Source organism: Pseudopipra pipra, chromosome 11 (assembly GCF_036250125.1).
Source record: "Pseudopipra pipra isolate bDixPip1 chromosome 11, bDixPip1.hap1, whole genome shotgun sequence".
NCBI classification, from domain to species: Eukaryota; Metazoa; Chordata; class Aves; order Passeriformes; family Pipridae; genus Pseudopipra; species Pseudopipra pipra.
Window position 1 is genome coordinate 198,730 of NC_087559.1, and position 21,788 is coordinate 220,517.

Here is a 21,788-nt window from a genome sequence, read left to right on the forward strand (position 1 = left end):
AGAGAGGGACCAAGGAGGGGGCAAAGAGAGACGAATGGGGGGGTGGAAAGGGTGTGGGGAACACGAAAGCGGGACATGCGAAAGGGGGAACGAAGGACCCCGCTGCGCCGCGCCGGGTCCATTCACCTGCTCCCCGCGGGGGCTCCCGGGCTCGCCGCGCAGCGGGGGCTGCCTGCACGGAGCCGGCCCGGCCCCGCCCGGCCCTGCCCCGCCCGGTCCGGCCCTGCGCGCCGCCGGCCGTGCGGGGCCCCGGCGCCGCCACCGCCCCCCGACGGGCCGCGCGCGGGGCAGGGCGGAGGCGCGCGGCGCTGACCGCCCCCGCCGGCACCGCCGCCCGCGTCCGGCCGCCCCGCTGCGCTCCCGTGCCCCGCACGGGCTGGAGGGCCGGGCGCGCCCGCGAGGGGCGAGGGCGGCGGCCCCTCGGGACCATGCGCTGAGCGCCCGGGGCAGCCGGCGAGCGAAGTTGGGGTGGAAGATGAACAACGCCGGTAAGTGCGCGGGCCCGCCGGGAAGGCTCTTCGCCTCCGGACATCTTTTCCTCGAGGCCGGCAGACGCCTGGCGGGCTTCCTTCCTCCGATACCGGCACCCCCCTTCCTTCGGGCTGGTACACCCTGCCGCCGGGATGGCACCGCCCGCCCGGGCGCTGCTGCTCCGGGGGTCGCATCCCTCTCCGTCCCGGCTTCCCTCCTTCGGGGCCGGCAGCTCCCGGGCAGTCCCGCCGGAGCTGGCACCTCTCCTCCGGGCACCCTCGGCCCTCCGTTTCCACCCGACCTGCCAGGTGCTCGCTGGCTCCCTGGGGCTGTGCGTGCCCCATTACTTGTCCCGACGGGACGGGGTCAAGCAGCAAGCGCGGGCGAGGCGAGGGGTTCCGGACATAACCGGACTGGCAGAGCGGGAGGGCTGCGGATGCTGAGGGACGGGGCTGTGCACCCGCTACTCCCTCGGACACACTTAAGCCTTCACGAAGTCCCTAGGGATTTTGCTGTGACTTTCTTTCCTAAAGTCTGGTTTTGGGGGAGGTAATGTTTTTTGCAGAATTTTCTTTCCAAGGCAAACCCAAACCCTTCCTCCTTTCTTCTGTTAACTTCCCAGAACTTTTCCTTGATGTAAACTGGGAAGGTGAAAGAAACAGGATGAGAAGGGAACAAGACATTCAAAAGTTAAAACGTTCAAAAAAGCCACTAGAAAACTGGGGCAAATTTTAAACTTTTCACCAACACTTTTTCATTTTCAGGGGCCAGGCATGAGTGTGAAAAACATAACAATCCAGGAAACAATTATGGCTAGTTCTGGAGTTATTTAGAAAAATTTAATTCTGCATCTAGTATGGAAAAGGAAGAGCAATAGACCCTTTGTCTTAGCTGTAAATTTTTTCATTGTGTTTCCTTGTTCCAGAACATGAATGTTGCTGGGCATCTCACTTGCATGGGTACGTTCTGAAGCCCAGAGATTTCACTGCTAGATACCTTGCCCTACAACTGTCAGGTGTTGGGAAATTGTGAATCATTGTTTGCCAAAGCACAGGAACATAGGATTGGAAAAGCTCTTTTGGGTCAAACCCAGCCCTCTGCCGTTGTATCAGTGTGTCATACCACTCCTCTGAGTTTTGAAGTCTTTTCTCTTGGAGTGGGGAAGTGAGACAATTTTCTACAATGTGCTGATACTTGCATTCTGTTTTCTGATACTGGTCTGGACTGGACTCTGTACCTCCCAGGAGACCAAGTCATTTGAAAATTAAGTAAGCCAGACAAAAATTGCTTTAGCCATGATGCTTCTAGCTCTCTTTCTTTGTCTCTGCATTATTTAAACCCAGATTAATCTGCTCCTGTTGTCAGTGGAAGTGCAGTGTAAGAAATATCAGATGTATTTGTAAAGACTTATTAGCAGTTTTTATTTTCAAGAATGTTGGATGACTACCTTCATTACCAAAAGCAGTACCCGTTGTTACAGAACACAAGGTCATACTACTTTTATTAATTCCTCCAATTATATCAACCCAAAACTTTTCAGGTAGCTCTCCTGCTACTCCTCGCACCAAAATGAGAAACTCTTGCCATTGCTAGTTCTTCTAGTTTCCAGACCGGGTTCAACACCAATTATTATTGTGATTGCATTGTCCTTTTGTTAAAAATAGTTCTTTTCCTCTTCTGGTGTTTACCTCCAGGTTGTATTTATAGAGTGCTCATATCCCTTCTCAGCCTTTGTTTTGTATGTTCACACAATGCAAGGAATGTCTCTCCCATCAGTGCAAAGCAGAACTTCCTACTGAATCTGAAGGAGAGGGGTATTTATTAACCAGCACAACCTGGGGACCAAAATTACCTATCTTTGTATTACAGTAAGTAATACATAGCACCAGTAAGTAGTCATATGTGCAGGCTTAGACGGCAGTCATGATCCCACAGAAGTTAAAATAATGACAGACAGAAAACAGAGAGATATGGATTATCCTCAGAGATGCAGACCTGATAGGAAAAGAAAGATGAAGCAATCCATCCAAGGCCACAGGAAATCTGTGGTAAGAGACAAGAGACCAGACCAGCCTCATATATAGGACCTTCCAGCCTCTAAGTACCGATTTGTTTGCCAGGTGCTGAAATGATGCTGCCCATAGGAAGAACATACAAATGTAAGAGTCCAGATTGTTCAGAGGTATAAGCAGGCAGTATATTCTTTCAGCTGCTACTGAAAGTGATATAGGAAAAGATGCTATATGTACCTGTCACAGAATTTTAACCAATGTCTTCTTTGGCTCTTAGGACACAATATATAAACCAGCAGGTGAATATAAGTTGTCTGCTGCAGTGTTAATTTCCAGTTGTGAAAATCACAACAGCCAAATTGGTAACATCACAATCACTTACAGTTACATTAAAAAGAAATAGTAGTTTAGAACCAAGATTATTTAGTCACTATGTACATGTGGTTTTTCACAGTCACAGTAGTAGACCCTTCTTTCTATATACAGAGTACCTTTGATGACAAGAACATATCTTGATAAGTGAGGATAGATGTTTTTCAAAACTATCAGACTTAGGCAGAAGATGAAATACCATTTTCATAAGTATGAGGCATTTAGGAGCCAAAGACCTGCTGGCTTTGACCAGGACCTCAGGTTTCAATGGCCTAAAGTCCCAGTTTTCAGAAAACACTCAAGTATTTAATACCCGTTCAAGTCAAACTACGAGCTGATACCTAAATCTGGACTGAGGTCCCATTTGAAAGGAAGACTTGCACTCCTAATTGTTTGAAAATCCTAGTCTGAATACCTTTTCCATTTTAAGTGACTCATGCAACTGTTTTCACTTCTTATGTAATTTTTGTCATTTCAGACTTATCTCCAATAGTGTGAAATAAGTGATGCATTTACATGCTGTAAAACAAAGAGAACTACTTCTGCAGCAAATATTGCACAATTAATGACGTCTCAGTACATCCTGAGTATCCTCAGTGACAGCACTGATGTTTTATGAGTTGAACCCCCTCATAGGGATTATACTTTCCTTGTAAATCATGCTACCTCATCCGCTTAATCTCCAACATATTAAAGTTTATGCTGGGTACTTAATTCAGAATGACATTAAATTGGTTTATCTACATATGCAGCTTGAACACACCCTCATTGTCTGACTTGGACAGCTGGTAGAGTTCTAATTACATGTTGGAACCTACAGCTTTCTGTACTGGAAATGTAAAAAATGAGTTTTAGGAGACTCTGTGCTCGACTTGCCTTACATTCCAGGCAGCATTACTGTAGTGGTTGGGGCTCATGTTCTGGCCAGGTCCAAACCCAGCTCTTCATCTGCTGTCTGTTTCACTTACAGTGAAGCTCCAGGTATTCTTTTGAGAGGAAGCTCTGTACCAGCATTCTCTCAGAACAATTTCTTCTCTAAGGAGGAAGCACCATAGTCAAAAGATAAACCCATGTATTAGACAAGTACAGAATTTCCTCTAATTCTGATATAGCTATGTGAAATTATACAGCTCCTGATCAGAGCTGAACAGGACTTTCTGATACCCTTGTCTGGATATTCTCCCTCTGCCTCCTGTTTCTCAGACACTTTCTCTCTGTGGATTTCAATTCCTTCTTCATAGGCAGAAGCAGTGACAGACAGGACTTGTGTGCGCTGGTTTCCACTGGGATTCTGGGTTTGGTGCAGTCCCATCCCACTGTTGCAGTATGGTCCCTCCACCTGCATTGTTGCTTCCATCCAAAAGCTCTGCAGATCCCTGAACAATGCATTGTGTGTGTCTCCTCAGTGTGAATCCCATTTTAACATATGTCTGAGTTGAATTAATGCCAAAGGCATGAAGAAAACACAGGTCCACAAAAGTTCATTGATCAGAAGCTACTTTCAGCATTTGAAGAGATGCCTGAACTGGATTGCAGCACCAGCCAAGGCTGGAACCAGTATCTGCAAAGTATCTTGAGCCACTAGCAAAGAGCATGACCCTGGGACATGTCTACAAATATTCCTGCAAGGGTGAAACCTCAGTCTTTAGTTAGTTCCTGGTGGTGATGTTGGGAGGTATGGTCCCTTATAAGCCTTAATTAAATTCTAGGCTAATTCCTAAATCTGGAAAACATTTGAAAGTGTTTAGTTGCAGTGTTTCAGGCAATAGCCCACTACAAAATGTTTATTGTTTCAAAGGAACACTTGAAGAGTGAAGGCTATATGGGTTGATTGCTAGTCCAGGAGAGCTGCTAGGCTACTGTTTGCTGCTTAGAAACTCAGACGGAAGGAGAGTACTGTAATGTAGTTTCATATGGACCGGGGCAGGAATGGAACCATGCAGCATTGCCTGAAGGAAGGTGGGTAAGGAGAGGAAGCGGTCCTTGTCAGTACAAGGAAGCACCGAACAATAAGGGGAGGAGCAGGCTAAAGGAATTCGTATTCCCCAAGAGTTTCCTTTTAAGCACAAGGTGGGTGTGTCTCCCTCCAAACTAAAACACATCCTAAAATAAACATGCACAATTACTTGTGAACATACACATTGCTTATGGTGCAGTGTTGCTTTGTGTCCATTTAGAAGTTACAGCCAGAACCTTTCAAGTGGCTCAGACAGCAAAGGAAGCAGAAACTGAAGCAGAATGGAATTGTCCTGATAAAAGGCAAGAAGCTGTGCTTTCTTTTGTTTGGGTTAGTTTTTAAACAAACACTTGTACTCCTCCCTCTGCTTCCCCCTCGCATCCCCACCAAAGAAAAAAGAAAATTATTTAAGGAGCCTCATGAAAGGCAAGACCAACAGACAGAGCAGTTAGGAAAAAAACTGTGTAAGGAATCAGTAGTGACCAGTAGCTGGCACAAGTGGGTAAGAGTAGGACAACACAATGCCTATTACTATACTGTAGACAGGGTCTTCTACCATAAGTTCTCTTCCACCAGCAGTCTTACTGAAGGTAGCAGAAGGAAAAACTCATGTCCAGGACATTATTTTATTTCAAATTTGTTTATAAGACAAAGCTTGGGAGATCTGGCATTGTCTATAGTCCAGTCTTTTCCGTGTTACTCACTGTTTCGGTACTGTCTGACAAGAACAAGGATGAGAATGTAGAGACTGTTCAAGCCTTGTCACATCTCAGGAATGGAGTAGGTATATTTATATCCCATTCTTGGATAGACATTCCATAGAAGGCCAGACACTGCAGAAACGGGTATAGGACATCCAAAGTGATGTTTCTTCCTTGGAGTTAGTTGTAAAAATGCCTTATTGTGGTGGTAAAGGTGTAAAGACTCAGTTTTACTTAATAAAAATGTCATGCATTTTACTACCAGAAGGTTCGTTTAGGATGTTTAGTCATTGCAATAGCTGATTTAAAAATGCAAAGGTAGATCTGGCTGGGGAGCCAGGCTTACAGGATACTAAACCCACTTCTATTCCCTCCCTGTTTTTAACAGGCAAGAGTTTTCAGTACTCTGCAGCCTTCAACTGCTGCCTGCAAAAGAAGCAGTGGTGATACTTCAGCAATGGTGGAGTGTTTGGCACATAATGTTTCCAAAATACTGTGGAGGGAGAGATGAGTTACCCATTTGTGACTAGAGAGATGCCCTGCGGTTCAAAGCAGCAGCGGATACTGTGAAACACCACAGTACTGCAGACTGGTGAATACGCAGTTCTCTCTCCCTTCTTTTCCACAAGTTGTTTTAAGCCTCCCAGACATGATGCTGGATTGGTATAAAACTCCAGATACAGAGTAATTCTTAAACAGTATGTGCGATAAGGACCCTCATTAGGACAGGCTTTTCATTCCTTCTGGGCTAAGCCGAGATCACTGGTTCAGTTTTTAACTTAGAGGAAATCCCTCTAGTGTCTCATAGCTCTGGAAAGACTGTTTTCTGACTACATCAGGGTGCCAAATTGTCAGCTTCTTTCTGACTACTGGAAGAAATTTCAGCAAGCTAAAGAATATCAGAAGAGACAGCCTTTTATGTCTCCCAGAGTCTAATCAAACAAATATATGCCAGTATTAGTTCAGTACGAATTACTGCAATTATACTAAGATAACAGTAAGAAAAGTACCATGACACCAAATATCAGAACAATCAGAGAATCATTTTTAAGCAGTTTGTGTTCAGTATCCCCTTATTCTCAGTACGGTGCACAGCTCAGTTCTAACTGTCTGCACTTCCACATATCAAAAGTCTGCATTCCAAAATACTCAAAATACAACAGCACAGTAGCTACAGTTCCTGAAACTTATACCATGATTTATGATAGGATTTCACATAGGAACCATGTCCAAAATTGTGTCTTTTGAGATGCTATTCCGTTCGTTCCTGTGTGTAAGGCACAAAGATTTTGCACAAAGAATTGTTCCTGTCTCTCTCATAGTGAAATGGTTTGTCCTGTGCTTTTCCTTAAAATGGAGAGCTCTCCATTTTCCACTACAACATGTAAATTAAAATCATAAAAAAAATTAGAGATTTCTGATTGATTAACCATGTAATTATCTATTGATGGCTAGGAAACATAAGTAGGAGGAAACCACTTCTCTCTATTTATTACCATCTGTAACCATTTGGTATGCTGGCTTCTTTACATATTTCATCCCATCTAAAATCTCACAAGGGAGGATCCCTATTGTTACCTATTTATGCAGTCTTTTAGCATTTCATTTAGTTTCTGAAGAATATTAATTTCAGGACCAAGACAGCTGAATGTGGCATGCAAACTGTAGTGTGAGTAAAATGGCCATATATGACTTAATTCACCTAGCTTCAATCTAGCTTGTCAGTCTGCTTGATTTCCCCTACACGTGTGTCAGCACTACCACTGGAAGTACAAGGCTGGCCTTAGTTTGCAAGATAATTTACTTTTTTAAAGTATATTTTGATGTTTAGAGAAGACTATACCTGCAAGGGGTCCTGGATTTACAGGTGGATGGAGGATCTTTTGAGTAAAGGGCTGAAAAAGCTGTACATTGAAAACTGAACTTGAGTTTAAACCAGTAACTCTCTTTATATTTTGGGTTGAAGTATTTCATACAGTGCATTATAGCTCATCAGCATAATCAGTGTAAAGTATTAGTCAAGCTTTTAGCAAACGACCTTATCCCTTATCATTATGTTGTTCAATAAACAAAACGTAACTCCGTATTTTGTTACCATGGTAATGGCAGGTGGGAAGACTCCATGTCTGGGCACCAAGAGTTCAGTTTGGTTGGGTTGAATTAAGCCTTGATCTGTTGGTAGAACTAATTTTGTTCAGTGCTGAAATTCTGCAAACTGCCTATTGAAATTAAAATCATTGCTAAAAAGTGTTTACTCTGAATTATATGAGCAGCTACTATGGCTGAAAGGCATTTCTTTCATTGCAGTGAAACACTTCAGCATCATTGAATCAAAGTGTTCATATTTAATCATAGGTCAAACATTTCTGTGGCAGAACCAGAATGTCTCTAATATTAGCTCTTCTGAGTGTGGGAGGTGTTACCTATCTGTGGACACCTGTGTATGATACATCCTTGGCTCTGCAGCTGCACATCTTTCTCTCCCCAAGTGTGCTAGGGCTGCATCTAGTTCAGTTCAGTTTTGACCTTAAATTGTGTTCCTTGGAATATAGCTGCAGTGCTGTGTGGAAGGGCACTTCACATGCTTTGCTCCTTCACTTCTCTTTTCAGAGCTGAGCCTATATTATTGGCTGGACTCCTTCTGCATTAGAAGTCATTGATTATAGATAAAGTCTACTGCAGGATATATTCTGCTGGCTTTAATAAAAACCAAGATGACTAACATGACTTTTTTCTCTTTTCTCCAGAAATCACAAAACCACCACTAGCACCGAAACCAAAGATTATCGGTCAGCTTTCTCCAGTAGCTGTCTCCAAATTTTCTCCTTCACTGCCTAGGGCTGATATTCTTCATAACCCGAACTCTGTGTCTAGGGGTCCCAAACCACCTATTGCTCCCAAGCCAAAATTCTCAACTGACACTGAGGGCAAATCCAGTGTTTCTACCAACAATAACTTAAATAAATGCCCAAATGGGAGACTGATATGTCTTGATGGAGAGCTGTATGAAGAAAACCAGTGCAGTGCTGATTGCCTAGAATCTGAGGCAGATAATGAATACATTGTAGTTCCTGAAGCTCGGCTGACCAGCAAAGACTGTAATAATTTGGAACATGAACATGACAGGAACCTAGATTCCTCTGTGGAAGATGAAGTCTCAGAAACTCCAGAAGAGGTAGAGAAGGAAGAGGATAGCCTTGCTAATGAGGAGAATACCAGTAATCGAGAAGTCATCGAAGATGAGCACCATAACTCTTCAGACATTGCTGAACCAATGGAACCAGACTCTGAAGAGTCAACCAGAGACTGTGACCAGTCCAAAGGACTTTGTGAGGAGTCCTCGGATGCCCCGGATAGGGATAATGATGCTTCCAAGAATGTAGATGAGGATGTTGTAGGTGATTGTATTGAAACAAAAAACAAGCGGGAAACTTTTTACAACCTGAAACTGGTCAAGAACAATAGTGATTGTAAGACTGAAACTGATAACATTTTCAATAGAGATGAGGAACTAATAGGTGATACCTGTAAAAATACCATTGTAATTCCACTGCCTGCAGATGAATCAATCCCACATAGTGAGAAGGCAGGGCAGGAGGAGGAACAACTGCCTGAGGTTTTAGAAAAAGCAGATGGGTGTCTAGCACATGATGATGACCACAGTGCACATGCAGAGCTTGATTTGAATGCGGAAGGGGAATTAGAAAATGATGACTGTGCAAGCCCTGACATGCTGCCTGATGAGGCTGATGAAGAAACAGCTCCTGGCTTAGAACTGTGTGAAGATGAACCCAGTGCCCTAAATGGTTTAGGAGAGTTCATCCATCAAGCAGCAGCTGAAGAGGAGGAAGCAGAACCAGATGAGCACAATAGTACACACACAGGAAACACTGGCAGTGGCTGCCAGATCACTGAGAGGAGAGGTGAGAAGACATCAGAGGTAGCCTGTGAAGCAAGCAAAGACTCTGGGAAAGGGGAAGAAGAAACTGTGAATGCAGAGAATATGGATGATGGCTGTCAAATTGCACCTTGTGAGAATGAATGTGGTGAGGAAATACACATGGAACATTCAGATGAGCATCTTCAATCAGAGTGGACCTCTCTGCATGAAGATGGTGTGATCTCTGATACCCTACCTTGTAGTCCAGGGATGGAGCCAGAGCTGGAAAATGTGACTGTTGAAGATCATAGTGAAAGTACTGTGGAAACGTCTAAGTCAGATGAACTGCAACTCGAAGACAATGAGGTAGAAGCAAACAGCTTCAGCAAAAGTGTCCCAAGTTCACCTCAACAGGTCCCACTTGAGGAAGAGTTAGACTTCTGTAAGCATGGCAAAATTAATGTAGAATGTGGGACCAAACATGTTTTGCATGAAAATCTAGCAGTCCCTAAAGTGGTCATTGTGCCTGAAGAATCAGAGGAAAGAGAAACTAGTGGTGATTCCCTAGATGATCCTTATGTGCTTCCTGCAGAAAATGAAATTGCTTATGGTGTGCAGACTGATTTAGGAGCTGATCACAGTAAAAAGGATGAATTAGGCATGGATGGTGAAAACAACTTGCCTCCCACTGATCGTAAAAGTATTGTCACTAGAACACGCTCGCTATCTGGGAAAATGCCAGGCTATGTCCCAGAAACTGTTCTGGAAGAAACTGGACCTGAAACTGATTTACCATCTTCCCGCAATGGCTCTGGGACAGAAGATTTGAGCATTAATTTATTTTCACTGGAAGGAAAAGCAATGGAAGCCAACAGGGCATTACCAACGAAGTCAAGACGTTTCATTTTATATCCTCGATCTTATTCTGTTGAAGGGAGAGAGATGCCTATTGCTGTTTACAGAGAAAGTGATGGCTGCATACTGGATGATGTTAGAATAAAAAGGACAGAAGATAACTTGTCTTTGCCTTGTGTCAATGGTTCCTCAGGTAGTTTTTCTCAGCGAAATCATCTTTCATCATGTAGCATATCTACGCCATCCTCAGTTGTTGATATACCACCTCCTTTTGAACTTGCCTACATCACCAAAAAGCCAATAACTAAAAGTTCCCCTTCACTTTTGATAGAAAGTGACTCACCTGATAAGTATTCCAAGAAGAAGAAATCTTCTTTTAAGAGGTTCCTCACTCTAAAATTCAAAAAGAAAACTGAAAATAAAGTCCATGTAGATGTTAATGTTTCTTCTTCAAGGTCCTCATCAGAGTCCAGCTATCATGGGCCTCCAAGGCTGATGGAGCTAGACAGGAGGAGCCTCAGTAGCTCACCTCAACTAAAATCACATGTGGGGAAGCTCCGTGCATCTGAATCTCCCTCTGCTGTTCTCTTCTATAAGGATGGTAAAAGAAAAGGAACGCCCAAGTCCTTCAGCAGGAGTGTGTCAAGGGTGGAGTCCTTCGAGGACCGGTCCAGACCTCCTTTCATGCCACTCCCATTAACGAAACCTAGGTCTATTTCTTTTCCCAATGCTGACACGTCTGACTATGAGAACATTCCTGCTATGAGCTCTGACTATGAAAACATACAAATTCCTCCTCGAAGATCCACCAGAGCAGGAACTTTCACTGAGTTTTTTGAAGATCCCAGCAGGGCATTATCTGCTGCTAATGAGAATGACGGGTATGTGGATATGAGCAGCTTCACTGGCTTTGAGAACAAGCAGCAAACCACAGACCAGGAAACAGAAAGGTACTGTAATAAATTATTATGTAAGACCTGCTAGCCTTGGTCAAAAGGCAAGGCATCCCCTGCTAGGTATAGTAGGCAGATCCTCCATGTTGGTTTACTTATACCTCCTCTCAGGAAAGGCTTACAGGAAAGATTGGAAGAATACAAGATAAGCCTTTATCAGTGGAAAAAAAAAAAGACACCAAATTAACTCTTTACCTTGTAAATGAATACCGGATCTGGGTCCTATGATTTGCAGACAGAAACCAAAGAGCATTCAAAAATATTTGGTTTATCCAGTTGATCTAATTTTTGTGGGTGGGAGGGGGGAGCAGAGAGAGTTTGCCTTGTTCTTCAGTAAGAACGGTTTCTGACTTCTTGCCTGAATGAAAGGAGAGCCTGATTGCTGGAAGGGGTCCTACTTCATTTTTTCATTCCTGTCAATTTGTCAAAACAACAGTATGTACATAATGTATGTTTCAAAGTACATCAGTGAAGTATAGACCAGAAAATCCCAAATCATGAACTAATCAGACAAGACAATTCATTTTAGAAGTCGCTTTAAAGGCTGTCATGGCCCTTTGACAGAGCTGCTGATTTATAAATGAATTAAACAGTGCTGTCTGAAATCATATGCACTGCTTACATTAATAACAATGTTTCACCCCATTCCATTAGGTTATTTGCAAACACAAATTTTTTTTTTTTCATATTTACATACACTCAACACCTTTGAATTTGAATCTGTTGTCAGATTATAGCATTCGATCGGTGGAATGCAGAGATGTAAATAAGAAGAGTGGTTTTTGTTAAGTTCATGTTCAACAGGTAATAAGAAAAACAAGGTGCAAAGCCAATGAATGAAAAGGAACGTCTTTAATGCATTTTGCTAGAGCTGTGTGAAAAACATAAAAATATTAAAGCAAGGTTTTCATGTCCATTTCCATCCATTGTTCTCCCAAAGATTTAATACTTGTGTTTCTTTGCAATGCTTATTTTTTCTGGTTGTCTTCATTGTCACTGTGAACGGAACAAACCATGGGCATTTCACACACCCCTCTTAGGGTATTTCAAACTCGGGGAGTAAAAGAACTTTTCTTTAACACCTGTGAATGAGTCTTGCAAACCATTTCTAAGATAAGAATGATGTGAGATGGTGAGTAGACATGGGAAAAGAGATTGCATCAAGGCTTGAGCTGTGGATCCAGATGCACCTGAAACTGCGGAGTGTTGGACACAGGCCTGTGGTTTAGCTCTTTGGAGATGCTGGCTGCCTGCAGTGTTGGGAGCCCCAGTGATGCTGACACTGGGACATGGTGGAGTACAGTGCAGCTTCACAACACACACCACCACATGCCCAGAGTTGTGCTCAGCAGAAGCTGCATTACTCACTTGCTTTCAGTGGTTTGCATTGCACCCAGCACACTGACGTTTGCTCCTGAAAAAGCTGGCCAGTTCTTTGTGTCCATGAAACGCCGCCCATTTTAGGCAGTTCTTGAAGAACCAAGTTAAAAATATTAGAACTACGTCAATTGCTGTGACTTGGGCCCATTTATGAACTTCCTGTGGAAGCCTGTAGTTTCGAAGGGAGAGCCAATCCAAACTGGTTCAGGAAGTCTCAAGGTCAAGGCATGAACATAATTCTTCAGTCTGCTGCTAGTTGTGCATGCAGTTTTTGTGGTTGTTGGGGGTGAATTGAAGGTTAGGCTCCTGTACAACCCCTTTATCAAGATAACCGGGGTGGAGGGGAAGAGCACCAGGCAGACATAATTGCTGCTGCGATAGCTCTTATTTACTGTATTTGTCAGCATGTTTTGGACAAAGACATGCCAGAAAAGTTTTGATGAAATGTAAATGGCTAATACACATCCAGTGGCGTAATATACTTGAAGAAACAGGGTGTGGTCTAAATGTAAAGCAACACAAATCATACAAGCACATGCACCTAGTTAGACACGGATACATGATGTAATGGACATGGATGTTTTACTTCCTGCTAAAGCAGTTCTTCCTAAAATACCTCGCCATGGGTTTAAGATTTCTGTTAGGAATACCTATCAAACATAGCTCTACCACAACCACACAGGGATAAAAATTACTTTGAACTCCAGCCTGCTCATATCCGGAGGCTTATTTCAACCATTTGAGAGTACAAGTGTGTTGGATTAAACCCTTGCAATACATGGGACTTGAGCCCGTGAACTTCTCTTTGGTGCATTCACCTGCAGAGCACTTGTATTTAGCATCTGCTGATACTTTACAGAAGTGCTATATTTTTGATGAATGGCCAAGTACAAGTCTTTTATTACACTTCAGAGAACAGAATGTGAGAGTGTTATAAAAGATTATAATAATCCAGGAACCTTCACTACTGTGTGTGACTGGGGAAAAGCGGGGGGGGGGGGCTGTCAGATGAGAAGATTCACGGTTTAATTTTCTTGCTTGAAAGGAAAGACCACGTGTAGTAGATTCAAACCAATAATTTCTAATTAGAAGCGATCAAGTTTATAAAAAATGTCCAGTAAGGAAGATGTTCTGGAAATAAATCTTAACTTAGAATTACTATTGCCAGAATAGAACTGGGAATACTGCCCCCGAAGAGCAGTAATTGTATATCCCCAAAATCTAGTTATCGGGTATTAATAATTAAACTCTAATTCAGGTGTCTAATAATATAGATCATCATTAGCCTTCTGTACAGTATAGAAATAATGCATCTTATGTGGAATTGGACAAAATTCTCCTGATCTTTCCCCAGTCCACATAGCGTGAATCAGACTCAATTTTCATCTTCCTGTGTAACCTGCTCTAGGTGACCCTGCCTTGGCAGGGGGAGGGTTGGACTAGATGATCTTCAGAGGTCCCTTCCAACCCTAAAAATTCACTGGTTTTTGAAAAACCACTTTCTAACTCCTTTTCTCTGAAGATTTGTGCTACAAAGTGCAAAGCAACACAACCCAATTGTTCAGCCTGAAAGAAAAGACAGTTGTGCCCCACTCTGAGACAATACACTGTAATTTACAGCATTGCTTTGACCCTCAACAGCTCAGAGCAATTTCACCACGGTTACTGGCTAGACTTCTCATCAGATGAAAGTCAGTTAAAGTATTTTGCTTATGTCTTAGAGAATAGCTTCACTAAGTAGCTTGACCTTCAAAGCATCACCTGTGTATATGGCAGCATGATAAGCATGAGAGTGATGGGAAAGAGATACCTCAAACACTCATTTCATAGTCTAGGAGAGACGAGGGGAGTCTTTCATCACTGTTTAGATAAGGTTAGGAAGGTGGCATCAGTTGGGCATTTTCAGAATTTCATTCCACCTTTTTGCTTTCTACTTACAGTCCGTTATTTGGATTTAACAGGTTTGCTAAGTCTCAATCCTTCTTTCTGCTAAGATGCTCAAAATCCAGAGAAGAAAGAAGATAGGTAGAAGAGAGGAATAAAAGGAGTATTCCTGCAGGTCTGCAGCTAATCCCACTGTGATGTTGAGTATTCATAAAAAATAAGGCAAAAGCCCATGCTGCTGTTACCTCTACATTCCTATATCCTTCTACATAAAATGGTCACTGATACATACTAGAAGACCCTCGGTCTGATCATTGTACTTCACCAGCAGCAGGACTTGCTCAGACTTTGACTCGCAAGTGAATTCTTCGGGGCCAGTGTGAGGATTCCAGTGCTCTGTGCAATTACACCAAGGCTTATGTAGTATCTAATAGATCTCTAGAATTGCAGTCTCATGCCTGTAAATTACTCCCAAGACTCCCAACTTTCCACAGCTTTTCAAGATATATGTCATCTATCTGATGCTTCTCGGCCTTAGTATTATCAAGAAAGCTGATCATATTAGACAGAGGGAGAACTGCTGTGTATGGTTGGTGGGTCATAAGGGACGCAAATCTCCCTCCTGTAAAAGGAGAAAAATCCAGTGGATGAGCAGTTTGTTCCCCCTACAATGAAGCAAGCTGTCCCCTTGCGTCACCACTGGATTTATCAACCTCTGTTCAAATTATGGCATTTAAAGTGGTTATATCTTCTCTGCTCCCTGCAGGTCATCAGTCACTGATGAGCAGCCTGGGACAGTCTGTATGACTGCCTGTTCCCTACCCTTCTGTAGGACACACAAAAAACAGCCTAATAAAAGCTGAGCATAATAGACATCTTAAAACATGATTTCTCTGTCTATAAATGGTCTGAATAGCACGCTACTTAGACATTCATATGTCCTTAAGGTGAAATTTAAACCATTAGAGTGACTGTCCTCCAAATAGCACGTTTTTAACCAGTGAAATCAAGATGTCATATTCCTCGCTCTTTCTCCTCCTTCAAATGAGAAACATGAATGCTATATAAGATTAAATCATCAACTCTTAGAGAGGCACAATGTGGTACTAAGCACAGTGTGTGAAGGAGAAGGTGAAAGTCTAGAGATAATTAAGTAATGGAAGCTTCAGTATAAATAGCTCATACATGAAAATAGCAGTGACCAAGAAAGGACACTCACCGTTGTCATATTTATCACAGTAAAACAAATACACATGAAAATTATATTTATTTTGTTGTAATTGTGAATCAATGAAATTTATATAACCTCAAGGAAATTCACAGAAATTCACAGAAAAGACCAGTAAGTTTACAAATAAAAAGAAGGTTCTTAGAAAACCCAGCAATATTGCCAGGTTTGTCAAAGAGGCAGTGTGTCAATTACTGAAAGAATCCACTAGCTGTTTATCAAAGGCAGATGCAGAATTCAGCTGTATTTCTAATATGTTTAAAAATCAGATAAGTACTTGCTGCACTAAGGTGCTAATTAACCTACAAGGCTGTCACTTAATCTCAGAGCAGAGAGGCACAACTTGACCGTCTGATGTATACAAAGGCAGAAGAAAATGCTCAGGACTGTTCTGGGAAGTTCAGCAGAGTGAGCTGAATTAGACCTGCACACATCTGCATTCATTACAGTGCGGGGGAAGCTAAAGATGCCACCTCTTCATTTCTTTTAATTGGCTGAATAAATGAGATTTTCTTCATCAATATCTTCTTCCTACTCTCCTCCATTTTCTTTTTCTTTCAATTATCAAAGACATTTGAAACAATTTAACTTATAAAGTAGGTCAGATAATACCCAAACACTGAGTTACCCAAGCATGATATAACTGAGGCCTGTAAGAGTGGCCACAGATCATAGCCTTTGTATGCTTTCCTCATTGCCAAAAATTCTGTAGATAAGTATTTTGTAAGGTTGTGGCTCACATGTTCAATCTGTCATTCAAGAAAATGTAGCTATAAATGTGATTCACAAACCAACTCTATTTTCCCTCTATTCTCCTATTAGAAGAGAAACCAGAACTGTTTCTAAAATGGTGGTCTGTTTTACTGCTACTTAAATTCACACAAACTCATTTGAAGAGTATGAGAGAGCTGGAAATGTTTCTGTAAAGGATATTAGAAGGATTTAGGAAGTCTCTTTCCAGTTGGTTAGAGATCCCTTACATTCAAATATTCATCAGACAATCAACAAAAACTTAAAAAGATCTTACAGAAGATGGTTGAGATTAGAGTCTGACCCTGAGAAGCTCTATTGCTTGTAAGCAGAAACCACTTTTTTTCATTACCATTATTTTCCTTTAAAAACTTGTACCCTTTAATAAGAGGGTAAGTAGGCCAAACTTTCTCTCCTCTAGTGATCACTGGCCACACATGCTGTAGTCACAGATGGGCGTGTTTGTAAAAGCTCACATAAAAAAATGGGTGAGAAAGTGCATAGAGTACAAGAGGACACAGTCTGAGAATTAATCGTAGACCTCATGCTGTCCAGTGTCTATGACTGAACTGTGTAGGTGTCAAAAGTCCTTAAATGCAAAACACGGTCTGTTTGAAAGGTTACTGTCACTAACGTGGAGATGCTAATTCCCTGCTATATTAAGTGCAGTTAGGAGTAGCTGAGCTTGGCCCTCCAGCTGCTCATTCTTCCACAGACACTTCAATTTTAGACAGTCAGTGGAGCTGATGCTGGAGTGGAGATTTTACCTGTGGTTTGATCAGGAACATTGTGTGCGACTCCCTGGAGCACAAATCAACCTCTTTGACAGGTTTCAGTGAATGCATTTTGCCAAATGCAAAAACATCTTCCCCTTACTCTATCTGTTGGGGTTTACATTGCATTTGGAAGGGAAGTCCCAGTTTGAGACCTGATTTAAGTTAATGCAAAGGGCAAGAATGGAGTGATTGGACCAAAGGTCATTGACCAATAAGGACTTTTCAGTGTCTTCAGTGAGAAAGCAGGTAGATGTGTTCTTTTCAGCTGCCCGTGCTGCTTTCCCAAGTAATTCTTGCTGCAAGCTGTGTTTTCTGTGCCATTCCGAGGTTATTAATGCTGCAGATCCCAGCAGACAGCTGAGCTTTTGGGGAGGTCACTGGGGAAAGGGAACAAAAAGCCTTTCCAAGACAGCAATTGTAGCTGCACGTCAGTGTCACTGTTTTCACTGAACTCACAGCCCCAGGGAAGGAGTGGTCCTTAAATCTGTGCATTTACTGATCCCATGTATCATCTCTGTTGCAAATCAGAAGTTCCCCAGGAGTACTCTGAGGCTGTCACGTGTTGTCTGTGTAGGGCTTGTTGCTTCCTGATGCCTGATTCCTGCAGCAGTTCTACAGTGCCCAGGCTCTCTATGGAGGCAAAGGAGCTGGTAGAGTGGGTCCAAAATCCTAGATGTTGATTCCACTCAGTTCATAGTTCTCTCTGCCCCTTAAATCCCTGCTCTGTGCCTACACTAAGCTAGCATACACCCATAGCATTGATGAGAAGCTTTACAAGACACAGAATTTTGTTTTTTAGGTCAAGCACTTCCCAGGGCTGGTGATATGTTAATGTTAATTATGGAGGTAGCACAGAAGAGGTCTACTAATAGGGCTCAGGTCCCTTAGAGACCTGTATGGGTCAATTGTATGGAATTTTGCTGACAGTCATTAAGTGTAGGAGAAATATGGTTAGCATAAGCATTATGAGAGGTTTTTAAAGGAACAATTTTTTAAAAAGCAATTACACATATATAAATCTATACATAGTTTAGGTAGACGTGGAACATGTGCTGCGCTCTAGATCTTGTAGATGGAAGGAAGCCTCGTAAAAATGCTGTAACAGAGGGAAGGAGGATCAGGGACTGAGCTTAGACACAAGGGAAAGAGGCATTCTCACTTGTGATCTGGTGAACATGATGGAAAAATAATATGTCATCAGCTTTCACCTATTACTGCATTTTGTAGCATAAACCTGAAAGAAAGTTTTGTAAATTCTTGGAGAGTAAAGGATCCCAGTACTATATCCTGACTTAGAGCTGTGCATAGCCTACTGAAATTCCTGACAACAGCCACAGCCAGCTCTGTCATGAGTTGTGTCTTTCTTTCTGTTTACTTGAGTACTGTCTGAATTGCCACAGGGATTAAGGAGGTGATAGTGGTTAATGCAGGACTTCCAGCTGCTCAGAGACAGGGAGCCCTTGCTGCTCAGGGCTGGGCAGTGCTTCACCTTGCGTTGTCAGGCATTAGAGATGGAAAGACAGCTATTAAATGCTGTCTTGGATGGCAGAGTTTTTCTAACAAGCACCTTTAAGAAGTGCCTCTGAACAGTATCAGGAATATCATATTAATACCAAAGAAGGAGAGATTTTAATACATTGCCCACATTCAGGTATCAATCTTACAGCAGCTCCATGACCGCTTTCCTGTTCCCTCATATCCATGGAGCTGTCTGTCCTGGTTCCTGCTGGGGAGGCAAGTGTGGGGATACAGTGTAGGTAGTGAGGAAGTCAATGTGCTCCCCCAATGCAGCTTTGTATTGCACCTCACCATCCTGCACACACAGCAGCTATGTCCCAGCACAGCCTCAGAGGGCTGCCTCTCTTCAGACACAACATGTTGAATCTAACCCTTTGTTTACCCTTTGTCTTTGTTTACGAGGAATCACAGTCCCATATACCTCCCAGGAAATTGTCCCAAGACCTCAGCAGATGTTGGCTTTATTAGCAGCTCGACTCCATTCTGATGGCTACTTTTCTGATCAAATTACGGTGCAGAGAAGGAGGAATGTGTACACATGGCTATCTTCACTTCCCAAAGGCTCATATACCTGGGTAGACTTCAGAAATACATTTCAGTGGGGTTACACAAGAGGAGAGAGTCTGCTGTGTATTGCAGATTTGCCCTGGATGATGTTTATAGGGCACAGAAGTGATATTGGTGTGATTTAAGCATTCCTAGCACCATGCAGAAAAAAAAGCATATGCTGCAGGGTGATGAGATTGCACATTGGCAAGATGCAGCCTGTTTGAAATGGTCGGGCCTTTTACTGTCAATGAGTGTTCTTTGCACGCCTTTCTCCTCTCCCACCCCCACCCCGAGCCTTACTGAGAAGATTTATTGAATGAGAGATTGCACATTAGAATTCTGCAGCCTTTCCAGAATCCACTGCTCAATGACATGGGGTATATCTCTAGATTAGATTTGTAACAAAAGCAACAGAATGCTATTGCATTTTAAATGCAAAGCTAATCTCATAGTTTATGGTTTGATATGCCACCCAGCAAAGTGATTTATAATGTACAGCACATTTTTAATTATCCTAGAAGAATTCTTTTACAGGACCCAAAGGGGGGGTTAATGTAAAAACTGCCTTAAAGATTTGGTGTTCAGTGGCATGGAACAATTAATTTTATCTTAATTGACTAGAGTTAATGGATGGAAGAACGTCTTTAAGAGGCACTGTCTGTTTTGCTAAGAACCCTCTTAAAGAGCTTATAAAAGGACCCTTCACTTGAGTAATTGGCTGGATTAATTAGATGCTGTCTGTCAAAGGTGTAGAGCAAGCAGATTTAGACCTATCATCAGAGAACACCTTTTGGTGCTCTGTCTGATTTACCAGTATCACAGGGAGGCACAATCTTGACTCTTCATACTACAGTTATACTGCCACTAATACATACGTACAAAGAGAGTTTTGCCCCCTGTAAAGTGAACCATTAGATGTGAAGCAAATCTTTAATCTGCCTGCACACAGAACACTTTATTACAGAGAGAGAAGCATGATTAAGCCACAGAAAATTGTTTGATGAGGTCCAGCTCTTGTCTTTTGTATTCCTGCTCAAGCTGTCATAACTGGGCCATGGCTTCTGGCCACATCATTACACAAGCTCTGGGGACTGATAGTTCTGATTTCACTTCTCTCACTGGCTGTGCCCACATTGCAGGCTGAGCTGCATTTCCACGCTGCTGTGTTTGCTGAGCTTTGCCACAGTAGTGGAGTCAGTGAGGGTGCCACTTGAAGAATGACAGCAAGAATCAGTGCTAGTTTAGCCTCTGTGGGAGGTTAAGCATGGCATCATTTGGTCTGGGAGGGAGAGAGGAACACTCTCAAGCTCTCTTGAATTGGGGAGGCTGTATTTAAAATACCTCTGAGGCTTGTTCCTCTGCCCTTATTGCATGGGGTACTGTCTCGTAACAGCGGTCATTCTTCGTCTCCTCTTGTTTCTTCACAGTTTATAAGGCATATTTTATTCCTCTTACTGCTAGGTCAGGAAGTGTGCCACAAATGTCCACCTGTCTAGATATTTAAACTTGGTTGTTGCTTTAATAAATGCAGCAGAGGAAAGTTCTAAGCCCCCAGTAAAAGAAATTTTCTGATACCTCTAAAGTCTGATGTCAAGCAAGCATCTAGATCAAAGTAGTAATTTTTTACCTTCTCACCTTGCTCTAGCAATTTTGATGGACTAGGCTGTTTTGAGGCAAATGTAGAATAAGGATCTCAGGGCTTGAATGTGAAAGGCATAGGCTGATAGGTTTACAATATTTTGCCCCAAAAATATAAATATCACCTAGGGGCCACACCCAAATGAAAATTCTTTGATTTAAAATTAGCACTTGAACTTCATCCTGTAAATCCACCTCATTATGGCTTTTTTCTCATGCAATTTATTTTTGGGGTCCATAAAGTTTGCTTTTTCAATCCATTAATAATTCAGAACCTTAATATTCATTCATCATCCTCATGGACAGTCTTCGTGAACGAAGATTTGGGAAAGGTCTCTACCCACGTTTGTTACAAGCGCGCTCATTAACCTTCATTAAGACTCAAAAAACCTGACAGGGTCCAACAAAATGATTGTTTTGATTTATCATAAGTTGATGTCAGTTCTGCACATGTTGAATGTGTCCAGTCCTGTGTGGGAGCTACTGGTTTGTCCTTTCTGCAGAGTTGGTAGCCTGGGATGCAGTTTGACACCTGCCCTGAACATCAGTCACTGGTACTATACCTTTCCCTTAACTCCTCTCTAACTTCAGTACCATTCTCAGCCTGAGGCACATGGCAAATGACAGGTTTTTGCTGAGGTACTGCAAAGCTGATTCTTTAGTTGCACAACAGAAATATATACAGCACTGTGAGTTCTCCTTGCCAGCTGCTACTGAAGGCACTCACACTGCACACTTGGGCACTCTTGCACTGCTGGATCTAAAAGATGGATGTTGTTACTGCATTGAAAGGGACATCTTAAAGCCATACATTACAAGAGTCATTTCCACTTTGGAAATGGCAATTACAAATCAAGGGTGTCC

General features: G+C 42.5%; 1 protein-coding gene across 3 annotated transcripts in view; it reads left to right on the forward strand.

The window, feature by feature from the left end:
* The first annotated feature begins 278 nt into the window (after positions 1 to 278).
* Positions 279 to 21,788, forward strand: part of FGD5 (FYVE, RhoGEF and PH domain containing 5) — an 80,320-nt gene continuing 58,810 nt past the window's right edge. For 2 of the 3 annotated variants that reach the window (XM_064667027.1, XM_064667028.1), the window contains exons 1-2: positions 279 to 488; positions 8,261 to 11,198. In XM_064667027.1, coding sequence (XP_064523097.1) covers positions 476 to 488; positions 8,261 to 11,198 — 2,951 coding nt within the window. In that variant the 5' untranslated portion in view covers positions 279 to 475. The remainder of the gene's footprint in view (positions 489 to 8,260; positions 11,199 to 21,788) is intronic. The other variant, XM_064667029.1, reaches the window with a different exon arrangement.